We start from the raw sequence: 22,240 nt of genomic DNA, 5'->3' as shown, positions 1-22,240 counted from the left end.
AGCCGCGCGTGGCGCTGTCGCCATCTAGCGGCCATATCTGTGCTGATCGTAACAGACGCGTTTTGTTAGAGAGTGAGTCTTCTTTACCTAGTACAATTATTTATTCTGTGGTTTAAGTCTTACAAACCTAACAGCGGCAAAAGAAATACATTATCTGTGAAAATTTCTAACTATGACGGTTCATGAGATACAGCGTGACAGACATGCGGACAGACGTCTGTCTGAGGACAGAAGGACAGCGGAGTATTGGTAATAGGGGTAACTGTTTTTATCCTTTAGGTACGGAATCCTAAAAATCGGCCCATGTTGTGATGTCAAGCCTACACTATTTCCATGAAGCCTAGGAGAGTATACAACAAAGAATGATATAACCAGGCCAAGGACCCTTCTCTCGACCATCGAACTTGACCGAAATGTGTTGGCCTCACAGCCAATGTTAATGACATGACGTGGAGGAATCTTCTGAAGTTCATTTTGTTTATGGCCGTGAATAAAAGTAGCATACATATATGAACTTTATGTATTTAAATAAAAGTCCCCTAAAGGGCCTAAAGAAAAAAAAAAAGAAAGAACAGGGAAGAGATCCCTTAAAGGGATAAGTTCGCCTTTGTACTAATGACGAATGTTATTTTTCCTGTTTTACTACTACTACTAAAAGTAAACAAATTCTACCCTCAAATGGTTCATTTTTAAGCTAGTTGAGGGTCATCATCATCATCATCTCAGCCATAAGACGTCCACTGCTGAACATAGGCCTCCCCCTTAGCCCGTAGTTGAGGGTAGACGAAGACATTACACGATCGAATAATGTAGGTAAAAGTCAGGGGGCCGATTTTTGAATTTCGATCCCTCGATTTCGTCACTCGAAAATCGGTGGAAAACGGTGAAATGCTAATTTTTGAAGTACGATTGATCGAAATTTGGAATCTATTGGTATTGACCACTCGATTGCAATTCTATTAGTAGAATTTAAATGCTTAGTAGTGGAGATATTATTTAACGAAATACACGAAATCGAGTGGTCGAATTTCAAAAATCGGCCCCCAGGTCGTTCAGTTACAGATCCAGGCAGTTTTGTGATTGGTAGGTTAACCAATAAATGTTATAACTACCCAAAATGTATGAACTGTTTGTGTACTTTTATTTAAATACCTAAAGATACAAACTATAGGTAGTTAGGTACCTACTTAAAAGAAAAAACGGTACAGGCAACACGTAAAAAAATTGTATGAAAACCGTTTCTAAAATTCGACGTTGCTGCCCGTGTCTTTGACATTTGCGGCAGCAATGCAGTCAGCAGTAATATTGCGCTGCAATACTGCAACAGTATGGCTGGTGCAGTCTGTATCCGAAAGGCACTTGAATACTCATATTAGTCTATAACGGTCGAGAAACGGAACCCTGAGGGCACAAACAGATAGGTATAGAGCGGCTACCGCGAAAACCGACATTCGCAAATTGCGGGGATCTTTCTCTTTTACTCCAATGAAGGCGTAATTAGAGTGACAGAGAAAAATCCCCGCAATTTGCGAACTTCGATTTTCGTGGTTATAGCCCAGAAATCAATCTACATACATTAGTGCGCTCGAGCAACGCACACACAGACACTGCTCACGGACACGATATCTCGGACCAGTGCGAGCGCGAGTGCCATCCGCTCTGTTTTATGTTATTACGTGTATGAAGTTGTGTGGTTGCACAACATCCTTAATGAATGCGGGATTTAGTTACCATTTTTGTTGCAATTTTAACTGCAATCACGTCCGTAGCTCTGTGGTACAAGCAGCTTAAAAATGTCGTTTTACGACCACCCAATAGAATAGTTACTCAGTTATAACCAGTATAAACAAGGTACTTATTCAGGTGCTTACTGCTGTAAGGCGACGACTCAAAGTGGATCTTGGCCTCCAACACCAAAGACTGCCATGCTTCTCTGTCCAAAGACATTTTTGTCCTATCGGCGACGCCGAGTACGTTAAGGTCTTTTTAACCGACTTCCAAATCCCAAAGGAGGAGGTTATCAATTCGGTTGTATGTTTTTTTTTATTTTTATTTTTTTTATTTTTTTTATTTTTTTTATTTTTTATGTTTGTTACTCCATATCTCCGTCATTACTGGACCGATTTTGAAAATTATTTTTTTGATTGAATGTATATGCATACAGATTGGTCCCGTTTCTGTCAAAACCCAGTTCTGATGATGGGTTCCATGAGGAATCGAGGGAACTCCTCAAATCTTAAAGGCATACATATAGTGATTTTTGGGTTTTTATCATCAAATCAAGCATATACATCCAAAAGAGTGACATTTGATGAAGTGGAACTGCTGATGATGATCAGAACGGAACTCCTCAACGACGCATAGTTCACGGTTGGCGATTTGTCCTCTTCGTTATGTTTGTTAAGCAAGTTCAGTTTTTGAGCTACATTTTTGTCAAGCTCGAGTTCTGATGATGGGATCCATGAGGAATCGAGAGAACTCCTCAAATCTTAAAGGCATGCGTATAGAGATTTTTGTAATTACATCAAAAAATCAAGCATTTTCATTAAAAACTGTCGCATTTGATGAAGTGGAACTGCTGATGATGATCAGAACAGAACTCTTCAACGACGCATAGTTCACGTTTCGCGATTTTTCCTCTTCGTTATGTTTGTTAAGCAAGTTAAGCTTTTAATGCACATTTTTGTCAAGCTCGAGTTCTGATGATGGGATCCATAAGGAATCGAGGGAACTCCTCAAATATTAAAGGCATGCGTATAGAGATTTTTGTATTTACATCAGAAAATTAAGCATTTTCATTAAAAACTGTCGCATTTGATGAAGTGGAACTGCTGATGATGATCAGAACAGAACTCTTCAACGACGCATAGTTCACGTTTGGCGATTTTTCCTCTTCGTTATGTTTGTTAAGCAAGTTAAGTTTTTAAGCCACATTTTTGTCAAGCTCGAGTTCTGATGATGGGATCCATAAGGAATCGAGGGAACTCCTCAAATATTAAAGGCATACGCATAGATTTTTTTGTATTTTCATCATAAAATCAAGCATTTACATTAAAAACTGTCGCATTTGATGAAATAGAACTGCTGATGATGACCAGAATAGAACTCTTCAACAACGCATGGTACACATTTGGTGATTACGAATTTCGATTTTGACTTGGACTGGGTCCCGGACTCGGACCCAGAACCGGACTTATACCCGGATCCGGTTCGGACCCGGACCCGGACCTGGACTCGAACCCAGGCTCGGACCCGGACTCGGACCCGGACTCAGACCCGGACTCGGACCCGGACCTTGACCCGGAAAACCACTATGATACCTTAACTAAATAAACCACTATGATTACCTATAGGATTGCCAGATCGAAAGACGCTATTATCGGGAAAACATATAAATTTTTCGGGATTTTGGGACTTAAGTCGGGAAAAATATTCAAATTAAAGTAATTGTATTAAAAACAACGATATTTTACATTATTGGCACTACGTCAGCTGCTCTGCCCATAGACGTTGTTATATAAAAATAAAATAGTATAAATTCTTTGAGATGTTGAACAACCAAAAAAAAATGTCTTCGACGCGGGTCGCTTGCTCGCTCGAGGACAGTTCGGAATTTGGTAAATTATTGTTTTATAACGTGAAGCTGTTTTTCGGGACAGTTTTCACTTTGTCGGAAATCGGGAACACATGTTAAAAATCGGGAGTATCCCGCCAAATCCCGACCATCTGGCAACCCTAATTACCTACCATAAAATGTGTAAGTATATAAGTATAATGATGCCAATCTTACTAGCCCCTCCCGCTTAAACCCCCGTATACCGCACCGCATGCGCCGTTAAGTGGGTTAGGTTAGGTTTGAACTGCGATCCTCACAGAACCGAACTGCTATTAGAGAAGTGGGTTAGGTTAGGCTAGAACTACGACCCTTACAGAAGCGAAATGCTAGTAGAAAAGTGGGTGGTTTTACCTCCTTTTCTACATAGTGTACCATCTACAATAATCTTTCACCGGCCCCCATAGAAGTCGGTTTTTTTTTCTTAAAAATTATTGCACTTCGTTTGTCCAGCAGTCTTCGGGCATTTGATACGCCATCCAGACTGCCCGATCATCACCCAGCCGGGCCACGTGCCATCGGAGTCTGGCGGCTTTCGTTTCTCTAATGATGTTAGGCTCGGATACCAGATTTTCAATTTCCTCTACTCTAGGTTCCATCCTCTCTTCGTGTGGGTCCCAATATTTTACGGTAGATTTTCCGCCCAGCTACCAGCCACCAGCAGCGCGTGGTCTTTTTTGTGTTAGTGTCCAGAGTCCAGTTTATGTGTTTGGTCCGATAATGCATATGTTCGTCCGTCCGGTCAAATAATGCATTGTTACATATCTCAAAGGATTAATATACACAGGTCTTTCCTTTTGCCGGACAACTTCGGCTATATTGCATTTACGCGGAACGGGGGAAACATATTCCTAGTTCCTTTCTTTATCCCTCTTAGCAGAAAGAGTCCTGAAAACGGATAGATGTAGGTAATAGTTAAAGGTCCTGTTATAACGGTTTAATTAAGAACTTGTTTCGCCCGCACTCGCGCAACCAAAAACACGCTCTGAGCGTGTAAACCGCTCGTAAATAAAAAGGTTATCGTGCGAATGTGGTTTGCAGTATTTGCATAGTAACAGGACAAATTGGACCCGGCAACGTTCCGTTCCCAGTGCATTCTGAAAGAGTTCGTTTCTGCATTTCCGTTACTGCTGGATTTGTAGTGCTTTTTGTGGCATAAATGCTAAATGAAGGCGACAAAGAAGGGTAAATAAACTTTTAGAACTTTTTATAGGGTAAACTGTTTAGACGACAACGGTGAAACTCATTTATATTTTTAGTCGCTATTGGCGACATACACAGACAGTTTAAAATATGTCTCACGAAAGTTTAATTTCGATTATGATAGGATATTCTCCTTACCATCGTTTATGTACAGTTACCGAGCTCAAGGGAATAAAATACGATACTTATGAATCCTTTTAACATGCTCGTACATTTAAAGAGACGTAGAAAGTTTGAGATAAAGTATCATCATCATTATTAACTCCCTTCTGCTCGCAACTTCGTCTACGTTAAATGACGATGATGATTGTCAAAAACTATCCTATGTCCATTCCCGGGCCTCAAACTATCTCCATAACTACTATTTTTTATTCATGAATATTTTCTTTTAAAACCTTTCGGAAAAGAGGGGAGGCCTTTGCCCAGCAGTGGGACACTCCTATAGGCTACTAAAAAAAACCTTGAGTGCGCGTCGTATTAGCACATATTAAAAAAAACCAGAAAAACTGAAATGTAAAGAACATCGTTCACACTGTTAACTGTACATGGGTCATCGGTGGACCGTATGTATAAGCTCCACCGATGTTCAGTTAGAAGTGTTACTATTTGTACCATCAGTAAATAAGTAAATTAATTTCAACGAGTGAACTACCTACTTAAATCTAGGTAGAGTTAGACCAAGAAAAGTCTGCAGCGATTTTGATAGCCTACGCAGGGCTATCAAAATCACTGCAGAATTTCATCGGTCTGACTCTTTATGAATCTATTTTATAAACACACAATTAAAAGGTGTAAAACGTTTTTGGCGTCGACGGGTCTAACAAACCCACAAAAAATGAAGTGTCCCGATGGAAATATCTCAACTTTCTATTCATGGATATGGATGATGGATGGATGACCTCACCGGCCACGGGCTGACAGTCGTCTAAAGTGATGGATCGCTTGTTTGTAGCACCCCTGTAATCGCTGTTTTAACTCGAGAATGGTGAGTAAATATGAGAGGAATTTGGCACTTGAAAAAGTGAAAATTATATCGTATACACGGTGTAACACAAGGAAACCGAATAATTTTAACAGCGTATTCCTGATCATATTTAGAGACAAAAATGTCCTATAAACTTTTTAAAAGATTCGCCTAGTTTCAGAAATAATATTAATTAAAAAAAAAAGTTTTTATTGTTACATAGCGTAAAAGGCTTTTTTGAGGGTGATGTTGAGGGTGGGACTTAGTCTAAATATCCTTATTGATAGATGTCAAGTGACAAGTAACACTTTGCAAAAAGTAGGTTTTACGAAAAAAATGTAAAATCAATTTTAAGTGACAAGTTTACCAATAACATTTATTTTATATGTACAAATACATTCAAAAAATTAAAAAAAAACAAAAATTTTTTTTTTGTGAAATTGACCTAAACTCATATTACATTTTTTCCTTCTTTTGACCTCAGAAATGCGTGGTTAAAGTTATTCGGTTTCCTCCTGTTACACCGTGCATCTACGTAAAAATCGTGAAAGTTAAAATGAGTAAGGTTTGGATAGGAGCATTTAAAGTTTTGATGTTGTTATGATACGACCTAGATACGATTCGCAGTGAATTTTGCGTGCGATGAGCGCGAACGATTGCATCGTATAATATAAAATATACAAGCTGTAAAGGATTTTTAAATCTAAATACGTGCTCGAAGTTAGCATATTCAGTGCCAGCAAGTGCTACGCGCTACGAGTAGCCCGCAAACCCGCATATAGCGACTACGGACTGAGCGCCTGCCGGTTAGTTGCTGGCAGTGAATACGTTAAGACGAAACAGGAGTTGAGTTATAAATATTTTAGTTAAATATACCCGTGTCGCTAACGGAAGCGGCTCCTAAAACTAGTGCGATAAGGACAAGTCGAAAAATCCTGCGTAAAAATCGAGGTTTCGTACTCGACTGTTCCCTCCTACAAAACTTAACCAATCGTAACCAAATTTGCAAATCTAAATGATTATGAAATTATCTGTGTCGGACCGTTTTGCTTTTTTGGCTAATTGATTTTAGTTTTGAATACTACGCCTCTCATTGCGGCATAGTCAATGAGGCCATTTTGGCCGTTTTTGAAGGGCTCTAGCGTCTTAAAAACTAATGTATCAAAAAAAGCAAAACGGTCCGACACAGATATTGACAATATTAATCTGTGTTGTGTGTTGAACAAATATTTTAACCATGACTCGAAAACAGAATAAGTATCAATTCATTTGTGACTTATCTGAAGGGATATAAATCCTTTGTTCTCATTTTCATTAAAATACGCAAACGTAACACAAATACATCAACGTAAAATTAAGCTTTCAGCCCACACACGCAACATTGTATTTGCAAAGACTCGAGTATTTTTAAATTCTTCTCATTTTGCAAAGCGTTTTTTAAATGGTTTTCGCTCGTCTATTTCGGGCGTAAAAACGCCCAATCGGCATTGCTTTGATCGCCGGGGCGGCCTGCCACGCTCTGCTGATCGCTGAGGGGTTTTATTTTTATATTTCATTGTGGGACCATCTATAGCTCATTCTTATGGTGTATGCCACATACTTTGATAAGCCCTGGTAAAAGCCCTTGTTCGAAGCTGTTGACTATTCATACTAAAATTATAAACCCAAAAGTAATTCTGTTGGTATCTACTTACGGCTCTTTCTTTAATGAAAAATGACCGATCTTAACTAGAGATGCAACGGATAGTTGCTTGGCCGGATACCGGATACCGGATGTTCGGCCTGACCATCGGCCGAATATTCGGTATCCGGCCGCCGAATATTCAGCCGGCGGAACTATATATAGATAGATACCTACATTTCGGTTTTCCGGGTGCGCATTATGCAGATTTTGAGCTGTTTCATAGTAAAGTTCGCGCGGACTCATTTCTAGGTTCGAAATGAGTGCGTGTGCAAGTGAGTTGAATGTTTAAATTGTTTTAAAATAATAAACCAGTACGATTACGACCGTGACTGTTTCTTAGCTCCAATTAGTTTACTCCGAAATCAAGCAATGTTACTATCCGGTATCCGGCCGGATAGTAGGTCACTATCCGGATCCCGCCGGATACTAAAATAATGGCCGGATAGGCCGGATACCGGATGGTAACCAAATATCCGGTGCATCTGTAATTTTAACACATTCATTGCCAAAGTTTTCGTAGCGCTACACGCGCGTAGCCGATTCTAGCGTTTTCCTGCTTTGTAGGGGAAAGCGACTACGAAACAAACAGAGCGCCCGCCGAGCGTTAATGAAATTGTGTAGTGGTTTAAATAGTGCTAGGGATAAACTGCCCGATTCGAACTTTGAGATACGTCAATTAATAGATATAGAAACGATATGGATTAGATATGTCAGTATCAAATGTGACGGTTCTTCAAACGAAAACGTCACGTTTGATACTGACATATCTAATCCATATCGTTTCTCGATCTATTAATTGACGTATCTTAAAGTTCGAAACGGGCCGAAAGAAATATGTGTTAATGACATTTATTTGTATAGTGGTTTAAATAGCGCTAGGGATAAATAAAGGTTACTAAACACATTCACTGCCAGCGCGAGCTACGCGCACAGAAGAAATAATACATAGTACTAGGTACAGAAGACTGACTCTAACAAAAAGCGTCTGTTATGATCAGGACAGATACGGCCGCTATAGTCCGTTTTTTTTAGCATTAGAAAGAACTTCGCAGAAGTTCGCTTGTGGTTCTAAACCTGGCACTTTTAGCGGTAACAATTTGAAGTAAATTATATGTATTGACCATGCTACATTAGATAATTCAATAATTATTAACAATTAACGAGCCTGATAGAAACTGCACGCTTGCTTCTGCGGAGTTCTTTCTAATGCTAAAAAAAACGAACTATAAGTAGGTGGCGACAGTGCCACGCGCGGCTTACGGCTAGCCACCAAAATTGGTGTGGAACGGATGTACTTCGACTAGCTAGCTAGCTATAGCTAGAAAGCTACCTGTTGCAAAGCGACGAAATCGCGAAGTGAGCCACGCCTGCTACGCGCTAAGTTCGTAGCCGGTAACACGGGAAAACCCATTTGTAGCGAAAATCGCCTAACACATACCCTACCTAGGCGGTCGATGGCAGTCAATAATTTTAGGAGGGTAAAGGGTACAGTTACTGCATAATAAAAACCACTGCTGTTAGCTGGAACACGAAAATACGTACAAAAAATATTCGTGTAACTTTTTAATAGAACAGCAGCGTTGGTATCCAGAATCGTAGGAATTATCCAGGGAGCAATCGGCATATGTATTATGTAATTATAAAATATAACAAGGATATTATAGACATAAATATGGTTTAATAAAAGATGTTTAACTTGTGTAGTCGATCTCTTATTAAACATTATATACAAATAAAAACAATCAGTATGTAGTTTACGTAACACATGCCATGCAAATCAGATCAAGGCCGCCCCATACACTTGACCCGGTTTGGGGACAACTCCCATGGCGGTCGAACACACCCTGTGAATAGCCTTGGCGCGGACAATTCTTTATTATACAACTTTACGAGTATATTGGTAATATAAAACATCACTATGAACCGTTATTGTTATCCAATCTCAATTTATGATCCCAACTTGTGGTTGAGCATGGTAGGTAACCGAATAGGTTCGTAAGTACCTATAGCATGCAATACTGATTTCAAAGTTCACTATTCTTTTTTTATTTATTCACTTTTACTTTTATAGTATTCCTTGAGGATACTTTCAATTAACAATATCGTTATTTATAGAATGGGGAGTTGAATATCAGAATGGAAATTGTCAAATCCATTTAAAACCAAATTTTAATTGCTTATCGTAATAATGTGAAAAATAACGTACTCGGAAAGTAAAACGCCCTAGACCAGAAACGTATCACATTCTGCAGACTTCATAGATAAAACAATGACCCACTTACAGAGCATGAGAAATAAAAAGTAAATTCCACTACAAAGACACTATAGTTAGTAGTTAGTTACGCGTGGTTTGGCGTCTTGAGGAATACGGATTCCGTTACTGATCAAATCCATTATGTCTAGGTTATTTACAACCGGGTAAAGCTGAGTAAGGACAGAACCTTGGGAATTAAATATATCTACACAAAGAACAGTAAAGCAATCGTTTCAAGCTCAAAAACGCGGCGTTGTGATATTGTTGTGGGTGTAATAATTGATGATCTCGTTGTTGATAGTGGTAATTGTGGTCATAATAGTATTTGCAGAGATTGGTAAATATTTACTATATGTTTACTGTTATATATGATGAAGCTGTGATGTTGTTATTTTGGGACTTATATGAAAATCCAAGCAGGCTACATAATTTTGCTGCCAAGCAAAACAATATTTCAAACACATTAAATAAAATTAAGCCATTTTTTTTCCATAAGTTGTTCGAATTACTTGTTCACGCCGTGAGAAGGGCTTTTAAGGCTACTGCTACAAAAAATATTGTATTCCAATTTAAAATGGGGCTATAGTAATACGCATAATAAAAAAAAATCGATCCAACAATCTTCCAAAATCACCTTTGTATGAAAAACCCTCTCACCCCAAATACGAGGCACTACGGGGTGAGGTGGGTTTTCCTCTTTATCGTCAAAGTTATGAAATGGAACTACCCAAAATAACATACAAACTAAAATACAAACGTCCGAACCACTTATTATATACACCATTCAGTTTTCACATGTAAAAATAAAATTTTATCGAGGTTTGAAAGTCAAATTTCACCCAACTCACCCCATTTTACGGTAATCAATTAAACCGCATTGAATTATTAACCAGTGTTGAGTGACGCTAAGCATTTCGTACCACAAATCGCAAACGAATTCTAACCGAAACTTACCTCCTGTAATTCCAAAGGTCAGTTCCGGCTTTAATTATGAGTAGCTGAGGTCGGCATGCTGGTAATATCAGATTCCGGGGTGTGTTCCTATTGCGATGGAGAATTAAGCTCTTGGGCGAACAAATGTATTATGACCTTGAAATTCTTTGTCATGTAACGAAATTTGCTTAAACGTGACACCTGACAATACTTTTAAAATCACTACTACCTCTCAATGTTTCAATCTCTTCCATAACCTCGTCCTGATCAAGCATTTAAAGGAGTAACAGCAAAAATAATAGATAGTATAGAGGGGTCCTGTCATAAGTAAATGTTGTAGTCACTGTAAATTTACTGCCATCTATCGACACACGCCTATAACTCAAAATAAACACGTATAAAATTATCAAAAAAATTAATATACTTATATGGATAAATGATTTTATTATTTTTATATCAATTTGACGCATGTTCATTCACTGATATCTATGTGTTAAAATTGTTAAATATGAAACGGTGTCGTCACGCCGCGCCATCTAGCCGAGAATAGGCTAAAGGTGTGTGCGCCATCTATCCGAGAATGACTTTTTCTTGATTTCCGAGGCACGTTTTTTCCTTAGACTTTATTCATCTTATAGTATCAGTAAGTAACTAAGGTAACCTAATATTACCGTGTTGTACAGTGTTTTCCACAAAAGTTAACAGTGGTGATGCCGCTCATGGATAAGTAGTTCTTACATCATGCATGGTATTTTCATGAAAATGGCATCTACTTTTTACTGGTCGGTAGTCTAAAGGGCGCTACTGCTATTAACATTCAATCAAAATATCCGGCAATTTGGTACCTATATTTTATTTCAAAACGCGACAGGGTACACCGAAATTAAGCATCCATCACACCGAGGGAAACGGTACAAAAACGCCACGTCAGCGTTATTTGAACTCAGATGTAGGGGACCCTTAAGTATGACAATAAGGGCGCACATTGAGGTTTCAACAATATGGTACCAATATTACTTAATATGTATTGTATCACTTTAAAATATTACTTGTGCTAGGTCATACAGAATATTATAATATAATCATACCTGTGCTAACTCGGGAGTCTCGGGACTCGAACACTAAAGTGATGGCACAGAATAAATAATAGTACTATATTGGTACAGAATACTCACTCTCTAACGAAACGCGTCTGTTACGATCAGCACAGATATGGCCGCTAGGTGGCGACAGCGTCACGCGCGGTTTATGGCTTTCCCCAAAATTGGGGTGGAACGGATGTACTTTTAGCTATCTACCTGTAGCAAAGCGACGAATTTGCGGAGTGAGCCACGCCTGGTGATGGTAAGTATTAGAGTTTTTTACCTTAAGAGGCTTGATATTAGACATGATATTGAACCTGTTTATCGTAATAAAGGATTTCCAAGAAGCAAATGCATAATAGGTTACGTCAATAATTGATGTGTTAGTATTCGTACCCCGAGTTAGCACAGGTAAGTATAATTATAATCGTGTTGGTTACCTACTTAGGAGTGGTGGAACGCTTATAGAACTTGATTCACACTGGCGGCTGCGGGTTACTGAAAGGGTTTATGGTCACTATTTTTTATTTTCAAAGACATTGTCATAATACTCTACGATACAAATACTGCCGCAAAAAGTACAATTTAAAAAGCTGCCATAAATATGACTACTGCTTTTATGGCAGTTTTACAGCCTGGAGATTCATAATAAAACTTGGTTAAAACATTACCCCGAGAGAATGATGCACAAAATATCTCTTGAGCCAGTAAAATTAAATTTGTTAAGACTTTGACGGAATTGGGTCGTTCGGTCCGTGTCGGGTATTTTTGTTCCTTAATACCGGTATTGGGGCAAATATGTCAGTTTCTGAAATTTTTTACCTGTCGCTACTGCGCGGTTAAGAACTTTCTTATTTATTACTGCATTTCTTATTTAAAACTAACAACTCGACCCGGCTTAGCACAGGTTACACAAATCCTTAACAAATTATACACCTAAATCTTCCTCAAGAATCATTCTATTGATAGGTGAAAACCGCATGAAAATCCCTTAAGAAGTTTTTGAGTTTATCGCGAACATACGTACACACAAAGCGACAGACGTGGCGGGAGACTTTGTTTTATAAGGGCCCCCCCACATCTGGCGTCTTTCGAGCGTCGGCGTCTGTCGGCGTCGGTCCAGCGCTATGGAAAATGATGTCGCTGCGCAGTTGCGTTGACGCTGCGTCGACGTTGCGTCCACGTCGCCCATAGAATTGTAGACGCCGACGCTCGAAAGACGCCAGATGTGGGGGGGCCCTAAGGTGTAATGAAGGTAGTAATTTCCGCGTATCACCCGTTGAGATAAAATGATATTTAAAAATCTTGTATGTGTGGGTATGGATCCTGACCGTGTTTTTAGTCATCGTTATACATTGTGAGAACATTTTTTTCGGTTCTATTCAGCACAATCCAGGTTAAACCCACGATTATTGACCACCACACACACATGAAAGGCTTGTGCATACCGGCAGCGTGTGCGTGACGTGCACGTGCGCATGAGGCGTTGCAGTATACAGAATAATACAGATCCTTATGAGAGACGGCACACCGTGCGACGTGTGCGATTTTAGCGCACGCGCACGTGCGCGTCACGCATACGCAAGTCGGTGTGCACAGGCCTGAAAGGTTAAATAACTTAAAAACTACCAAAATAATTATTATAACGCTATTACCCTATTACGATACAGTACTCTAAAAAGTTAGATCAAAACACGAAAGAAGAATACGGAATCCGTTAGTATGTTATGTCACATAATAAAGTTACGGATTATCCGTTTTTCGTTATGAAGATTTTCATTATTACGTTCCAAGGCTAGAACTTGCCGCATTCACTATTATGCACTCTGGATAATCCAATCTTTGAATCGGCTCGCTTAATGAGATCGGTTCAGAGTGGGGACAAAAGGATTGAAAAAAAGCTATTGGAAAACTAGTCTCGCGATGTAATTCGATTGATAAATAGTACATTACTACAGAGGCCGGGACAAAAGGGGTTGCCGGCCGAAGACATATAGACGGCCGAGCGAAGCGAGGCCGGATAGGTCTGAGCGCGGGCAACCCCATTTCCCGCCGAGGTATGTATAGTGATTTTCTCAAACATGCAATGAAATAAATAAAATAAAAAATCCACGAAACCCAAGTTTTATTTATAGAAAAAACTAAAAGTAAACTACACCCAAACTATAACCAACACGTACCTATATCATTATCACGCGTATGTTTTACACGAGGCGTGTATTTTTACTACCCGTATATTTTCATGTATCTTTGATTTTTTCGCCTTGTAAGACGGATATTACTGTCGTTTTCGTCACATAAGTTTACATAGTCTTTCATATTGATATCATGTTTCACATACATCGTTGCTTTATGCATGGAGTAAATAAGTATAATTTCCACAGTGTTGACGAATTTGTAGTTACATTCATTTAAAATATGACACAAAACTGTTTCTAATTAACTGTAAGCCATTTTTATTAGTTTATCAAATAATAAAATTGCCATAAGCAACCATATACATACTTCGTCTTTGATTTGGCGGCAGAGGCAGCAAGTTATTTAAAATCAATTCTGCTTACGCTGCCAATTCCAACACCTACGATTACAATTAATTTCATTATTTCGTCGGAACTCATATTAAAGTAAAAAAATCAACAACGCACCATAAATCCAATAAAACAGAATGAAAATTTTTCAACTTTACGTCCATAACAATTTAAAAAAAATAACTACGCGTGTTTGAGTAGACCTTTTTACCGCTAACGTTTAGATGAAATATTTAAAATGTTTTTATTTGTGTAGTTAAATTTATAATTTAAAATTATAAAATTTGGTTAATATGTATTATTTATTAAGTTCATGTTGATTTTATACAAATAAAACTGCAAATTATAGCAAACATTATTTTTTGTTTTTTTTATAGGCGTAGTGGCAGTGTCATTACGAACCATAAAGCCAATACTGCCTCTAGTTTTTTTTTATGGATGAATGCCACGATGCTGTGTCACAAATATCTGTGAAATGAAAATTAAAAAAGAGGACTTTGCCGGCCTAGGCCTGCAAGATTTGTATGAAATTCCATTAAATACCTTTTGTTCTAGCCGCACCTGAAACGTCATACTTCGCAGCCTATTATAAGGAACATAACATCAATATTTCATTGCATGTTTGAGAAAAATATATTTTCTCATAACCTACGAGATACATTGTTTTAAAAATAAGTTACTCAGATATTTCTTTTGCTTTGTTATTGGCATACACACATTTTCACCACACTAGGTAGTAACGGCTCTCTTTATTCTTCAAAAACTGATGAGAAAGAAGCATTTTATCCAGAGTTGATGCAATTTTTTAGTCATTTACACGTGCTATGGTAGAATTGACTTTTAAATGATACCTAAACATTTAGTTAATTTGGATTTGATCGCATCAAAACCAGTTCAAAACTGTAAAAAATTAATAAATATGTATCGGGCTCTAGTTATACCTACTAGCGTTGGGATATTCAGAGCGCGTACTCATATAGGTATTAAGTACGAGGTTCCTTTAGGATCAACGAGTTTAAATTAATATATTTACTTAAGAACGAACAAAAACTCTCAATAAACTTCCTATTTTGCGTTAAGAACACATTCATAGACGGGTCTATCGCGAATTTATTTTATACCTTTATTTACCGACGTTGCTGCTCGACGTGCTTTGATATCAGTTAGCCGCGACCACGACCAGTGAAACCTGTGTCAAAATGTCGGTAAATAAAGGTAATAAAATAAATTCGCGATAGACCTGTCTATATTTAAATGTGAATTAAACTTACTATACGTGTACAAACAATAATACAATATTTCGGTTACATTAACACACACATACAAAGTCTGACAAAAGCCAACTACTATTGCAACTTTTTTTTTTATTATTATTATGAATGGGCTTACTCATGGCCACAGACTAACACACTTCGTGACAGACTTCGTGTTGTTTATGGGAAACTTATTACGATGAGTAATATTTCGCAACAAATCCCATCGTCCATTACTTATAACGTATATACAATACTAATGTCGCCATTATGTTAATGTTTTCCTATCCCTACTTATTTATTTTTGGAGCTCTAATACCTTTATGTTTTCTGTTTCTATACTCTTGTTACAAAAGGATAATATGCCATTAGGATTGTTTCGTGCTTTGGGATTATTTAACCTTTATTTTTATTCGAAATACAAAATAGATGAGTACTGATGGAAACCTTTTCTTGCATAAAAATTGCTAATGGATTTACTCCCCTATGCTTGTTGCCTAAGACATAGGTTCCTATTTTTTTTTTATATTGAGACTTCATTTGGTTCAAATTATTTGCAATTCTTATGTAAATGAAAATAGCACGAAGCGCTTTGCTTCTACGTGCTTCTACTTTCCTTATGCGCACTGCCAAGGAATGGAATTCCTTGCCGGCGTCTATATTTCCGTGTTCTTATAACCCGGCAACCTTCAAATCAAGAGTAAACAGGCACCTTCTGGGCGAGCTCGCTACTAAAACGTAGTGGTTATATTCTCTTTGCTCGCTACATCGTAGGCCACGTCTACGCCTCGGCTAGTCTGTGGCCATGAGTAAGCCCATTCATAATAAAAAAAGAAAAAAAAAATAGCCTGCTCTTGGCTCTAGATTGTCTAGAATCAGAATTACCGAAGTGTGCTTGTTTCTGATCCGTTTGATCTCAAAGAAACTGTATATTATTAACATAAACCTTTGTTTTCTTGTTTACTAATGTTGTGTTAACTTGTTTACCGCACGTATTGTTTATGGGAAAGTTGGAAAACATCGGAAATACCCTATTTGTTTATTATTTGAACACACTAAACTTGAGAATCAAATAGGTCCTATTATTAAATAGACTTATTTTTGTCACTAGATTTCATAAGTAGCTCTTGCGATTTTGATGAAATCTACATTATTGTGTCTTACGGCGAAAAATATATGTATTTAGGGTTAGTTTGAGGAAAAAATATTTTTATTGCCCGCAAAAAATAAAACACGGTTATACTTTTTATACTACCAACATAACTTTTGTTTTTATCAAAATTACGCTCAGTAACTTTCAAATTGGATTAGTTTGTACGGAAATATCCCAGCATAGTAATGCTTTTATTACTCATGATTGTATTTTATTACCTACTCTGTATGGCGGCTCCATTGAACCTTATCTGACCTTCGGTTGGACGGTTGACCTGAGATTGAACCCTCGGTTGAAGCCAATTATTCATATTTGTAATACATTTTTGTATGAACATTTTGTAACAATCTGAGCCGCAATAGAACAAGACTGAACTGTGAATCCCAGTTAGCAACCTAACTTATGCAAATGAGGCTTGCGGTTCGTGCGTCAGTCAATTTGACTTGGCTTGTAAATACGGGCGCACAAACAAACACGTTGAGTCTATGAAGGCTTAAGAACGCGGACGTCGTGATAAGCGAAGCGTGCAGCGTTGTAAAGTAGCTAAGCACTAGTGGTAGCTTCATGGCTCCACCATTTTGTAAACTTTCTTCTAGGTACCAAAAAATATCGTAATGATCTTTAGAAGTGTAGTAAACTCTTATGTTACTGTTCAAACGTGTATAAACAGCTACACTCTTAACTGTCCATTGGTGGCCTTTGTGATAAGGTTTGCGATCTGACAGTTAACAGTGTGGGCGATGGTACTTTCTTACGCGAGAATATAGTAAACTATTGATTACAATCTAAGCGTTGGATTCGTGTTTTGTTATTTTGTTTTATGCTATAAACACTTATTTTTCTACCTTTATTTCTCTAACAATCACATTTAAAATTGCGATATTTTTCGGGCAGAATTTGCATATGCTGACGGGCAGTCCGCTCGCTGTACGCTCCGCTATGTTACCGTAACCGTAGCTTTAACACGGGAATAGTTAAGCCGAGAGAAGTACTTAAAATTATTTGCATGAGAAATAGGAAAAGGCGAGGCGTTGCTCTACCACATAGTTAATTGCAGTTATGCTGTTCGCGAGTAAGTTTTGACATTACATCCGGTAATATGTTCATCATTTTCCTCGCTTTGTCCCGGCATTTTGCCACGGCTCATGGGAGCCTGTGGGGCCCGCTTGGCAACTAATCCCAAGAATTACAAGAATTACATCCGGTAATATGTTATGTCACTAAATAAGACAATAAAGTTTTTTTTTTAACTATGAAGTAGAATGCTCATAGAAATAGTATGGAACGCGCATTTGTGTCTCGCATAGAAAATTTATTTTATATTTAAAAAACAGATCATAAATAGTAAAAGTAAGTAGGGAATTAACCTTCTAAATCCCTGCGTACAATTTTTTGTACATATTCCAAAATTATTTTGAACTATTATTGTGTAACTAAGGGTTCCAATTTCAAAAACAAAACAATTGCCTCTGGGTCTCAGGAGGTTAAGAGGGAGGCCTTTGTCTAGCAGTGGCACAATATACAATATAATCATAATAATAAGTAGATTACGAAGACGGGGATTTGTTATCTTTTGAAACTTTATTTTGGGAACCCAGTAGGCAGCATACAGAAACTATTTACAGTATCAATAAAAATGTTGTACGTTCGTTTGCGCGTATTTTAGCATTTTAATTCTGCCTACTTAGAAACAAAATCATTCATGATTTTCATGGTTTTGTTAAACTTCAGCCTTTGAATAATAAGTCAATATAGCCGCCATTTTAAAGTCACCCTTAACTAGGCACCGACTCCTAAAGAAGCGAGCGAAATTCGTTTAAAAACTTTAAAGACCCCTTTAACCCCTTTCTGCTTAAGGTCGTCTCATACTGCCGCAAAAATTAGGCGGTACTCAATTCGTCGGAATATTTTTTGTTATAATATTATTATATTACCGATTACTCGGACACAATATAATATCAGACCGAATTCAGTGTTTTTGTTTGAAAGGGGTTGGTTTGATGGCAAGATAGCCATCAACTCAGTATCTGATTTCGGGATCCTACAGAAATCAAGAGAGATCTTCAAATATTATAGGCACACCACATCTATATTTTGAGTAGGTACCTTTTAAAAATAACTCATGCAATTTTTATATATTTTATTTTTTATATTTATTTATTTTCCCACATAGGTATACAAGATACACTTGTGTCCGTCGTGTACAATACATTGTTGTTACATATCAGTTGTATTATTAGTAGTAATACTCGTAATTAAACACTTATACAGACTTAGTATTTACTCTTTACGTTACAATATCACAATCATCCCAAACATTTCTATCAGTTAAATTGATATTTTATAGTAGGCTTTCTTAGTTAAATTGGTTTTCACGACTCTTTTAAATTGATGGTATGGTAAATCTGTTATGTGACTAGGTATTTTGTTGTAAAAATGGATCGATTGTCCTACAAATGACTTTCTTACTTTTGCCAATCGCAACCGCCGCACCGCAAGTTTTCCTTTGTTTCTCTTATTATAGTTATGTATGTCACTAATTTTTAGAAATTCCTCATAATGTTTCCTGGCGTACATAATAACTTCATAAATAAAGAGCGATGGTAATGTGATAAATGATAATGTTTACGTCTATAAAAAGATCTCTTATCGACGTGCGTGGTTTTAGATTATAAATTGCTCGCACTGCTCTTTTTTGAAGAACAAATATGCTCTCAACATCTGCAGCTCTTCCCCACACTAGGACTCCGTACGACATCAGACTGTGAAAATAGCTATAATAAACCAATTTTGCTGTATCTACATCTGTTATTTGTCTTATTTTTTTAACGGCATAGGCAGCAGAACATAATTTACTAATTCTCGGAAAGCACCATTTAGCACAAAATGATGGCATAACAGACTGATGAAGTCGGTTAATTTTTAAAGATCACTTTTATAGACTCCACTGAGTCGACCCACACCCACTAAGGCGGCGCCACATGCATGCACTACCGAGTGAATAGGAGTATTCATGTCACGTCAGTGTACCAGGACCTTTATGTTACGCGATATAAAGATTTAAAATGTCTTTAGTCTAAAACAAAGTTTCGGCTTCAATTTTGTGCCCAATTCTTAGTTATAAGCCCTCAGAAATTGAATATTATAAGGAGGTATTTCTATAAATGGCTTTACTTAAACGAAGATATTTTGACTGGATGTACGAAAGTGTACTGTCATTTCTACGAAGTGAAATTGGTACTCACATTTATTTTTATGTAGGTAGTTGTAAAATCTGAAATGATACTTTAAGGTTATAAAAGGCAGAGCTAGATTACCACCATTCTATGAATTGACTCATAGTCTAATTGTCTCGGAACACTAATAAAAAATGGTCTTCTCCTCCCAGAGTGATACAAGCCTACGTCACAATAACATGGGCGCTATCGCATATTATCATATAGCGCTGTCGCATGATGACGTAGGCTTGTGTCAGTCAGGTGACCTAGAAAAGACGGGAAGAGAGTACCAGTCGGAGTATATTATTATACCATGAATTGACTATAAAATTATTACCAACCTACTGGATACTTATACAATACATAGGTGACGGTGGCGGAAGTACAAGACACGACAACAACGCACGACGTTTAACCACGTCGTTGAATATGAAGTTGTTCTGATCCACCGTTTCATCTTCAATTATTTTAAATATTCAAAAATACTACGCAGAGCTCAAAATATAAGATATTAATCTGCTTGAAAGTAAGAAGATTACTTTGACTGCGAACGCCATAATAAATGCGTTTTGGTCACTACGGGCACAAAAACTGGCGATTGTAACAGTTCTTGGCGTCATAAGGGATAAAACACCTGTAAGGTAAACGTAGGCACTGATACTCGACGCGGTCCCAGTAGATGTCATCTTGAAACTTAAGTCATTGTCAATAGAGGTGACAGCAAGGTGTCATCTATTGGGCATTAACATGTCGAGCACTAGTACGTTTACCTTGATTATTTTTTTGAAAATGTTAATTAAATTATTATGGCATTAATTGTTTGTGTTTTGTTTTCAGGCGTGCCCGCACACGGCCGGCGCTCTGGTCGGGGCGCAGCGCGGCCCCCGGGCGCGTTGAGTTGACAGCATGCTAATCGACAACACCACTGCCAACCTCACCGACCTGGCCAACGTCCCCGCCAGCCCGTACTCTCTCGTCCAGAAGATCATCATCGCAATAATCGCCAGCATCCTCTCTGTCCTCACCGTCGCTGGCAACTCCATGGTCATGATCAGCTTCAAAATCGACAAGCAATTACAAACGATTAGCAACTATTTCTTGTTCTCGCTTGCCGTTGCCGATTTCGCTGTCGGTCTGATCTCCATGCCTTTGTTCGCGATGTTCACTATCTACGGATACTGGCCGCTCGGGCCGCATATTTGCGACACGTGGCTGGCTTTAGATTATCTAGCATCGAACGCGTCAGTTTTAAACTTGCTCATCATAAGCTTCGACAGATATTTTAGTGTGACGCGACCGTTAACTTATAGAGCTAAGAGGACTACACGGAGAGCTACGGTCATGATAGGCAGTGCGTGGGGTTTTAGTTTAGTGTTGTGGCCTCCCTGGATTTACGCGTGGCCGTATATAGACGGTGAACGCAAGGTGCCCCCAAACGAGTGTTACATTCAGTTTATAGAGACGAACCAGTTTATCACGTTCGGGACGGCTATAGCCGCCTTCTACGTGCCAGTGACTGTGATGTGCATATTGTACTATCGGATATGGCGCGAGACGAAGAAACGGCAAAAGGATCTGCCGAATCTACAGGGTGGGAAGAAACACGACTCGTCTAAGAGGTCAAACTCTAGGTAAGTTTTAATTTCTAGTGAGCATTTTATAATGTCGTAGTGCTTAGTAAATTCCGCTATTTGACCCGTCAAATTTTCAGAGAAGAAAACCTATGTGTAATAGTTTTCAGGGTATTATTTCGGTTTTCAAGAATCGAGCAGATGCCGAAATTACAAGCGCAGTGACGTTATGCAAAAACCGAGCCACAAAAGATAATTAATTAAGTCAATCCACTACCATTACGGTACGCAATCGTTTGTACGGTTCGCATATGGTTTTGCATCTCTTTTGGAACATACAATAACGATTTTCTCATCCTATACATCCCCCTTACCAAGGCGATAAGCAAAACACACACATAATGAGAATACGTGACCACATTACACCAAATAAAAAACATAAGTACAATCATTAAGGAACCGGTTCAACTCGTTCAGATTAAACGAAGCTCGCAAACACAAGTACCTAAGCGAAGAAGCTTTTCTTTTAAGTGCCATTCAGTAACGGGTGCTATACTACTAGTACTTATATAATTCCAAAATCAATAATGGGTAAAATAAATATATTGGTGCGAGTAAATAATAAAAGTCAGAAAAAATCTGAGTACATATAATTTGTACCTAATATTACTCACTCCGTCATAGAAAAAAAACTTCAGCAGCTACTTTATTTATAGTGAAAATAGAAAACGAACCAACTTTTCCATTTATATTACTCAGGATAAAGGAGATCCCATAAAAGACA

General features: G+C 38.0%; 1 protein-coding gene across 2 annotated transcripts in view; it reads left to right on the top strand.

The window, feature by feature from the left end:
* The window catches only part of LOC134668082 (muscarinic acetylcholine receptor DM1), a 112,525-nt gene that overhangs the window by 52,449 nt on the left and 37,836 nt on the right, over nucleotides 1-22,240 (top strand). For both annotated transcript variants that reach the window (XM_063525561.1, XM_063525562.1), the window contains exon 2: nucleotides 20,723-21,516. In XM_063525561.1, the coding sequence (XP_063381631.1) occupies nucleotides 20,792-21,516 (725 nt within the window). In that variant the 5' untranslated portion in view covers nucleotides 20,723-20,791. The remainder of the gene's footprint in view (nucleotides 1-20,722; nucleotides 21,517-22,240) is intronic.

This window comes from Cydia fagiglandana, chromosome 10 (assembly GCF_963556715.1).
Source record: "Cydia fagiglandana chromosome 10, ilCydFagi1.1, whole genome shotgun sequence".
NCBI classification, from domain to species: domain Eukaryota; kingdom Metazoa; phylum Arthropoda; class Insecta; order Lepidoptera; family Tortricidae; genus Cydia; species Cydia fagiglandana.
The sequence above is the reverse complement of the archived record's forward strand: the minus strand, read 5'-3'. Positions and strand labels throughout refer to the sequence as shown.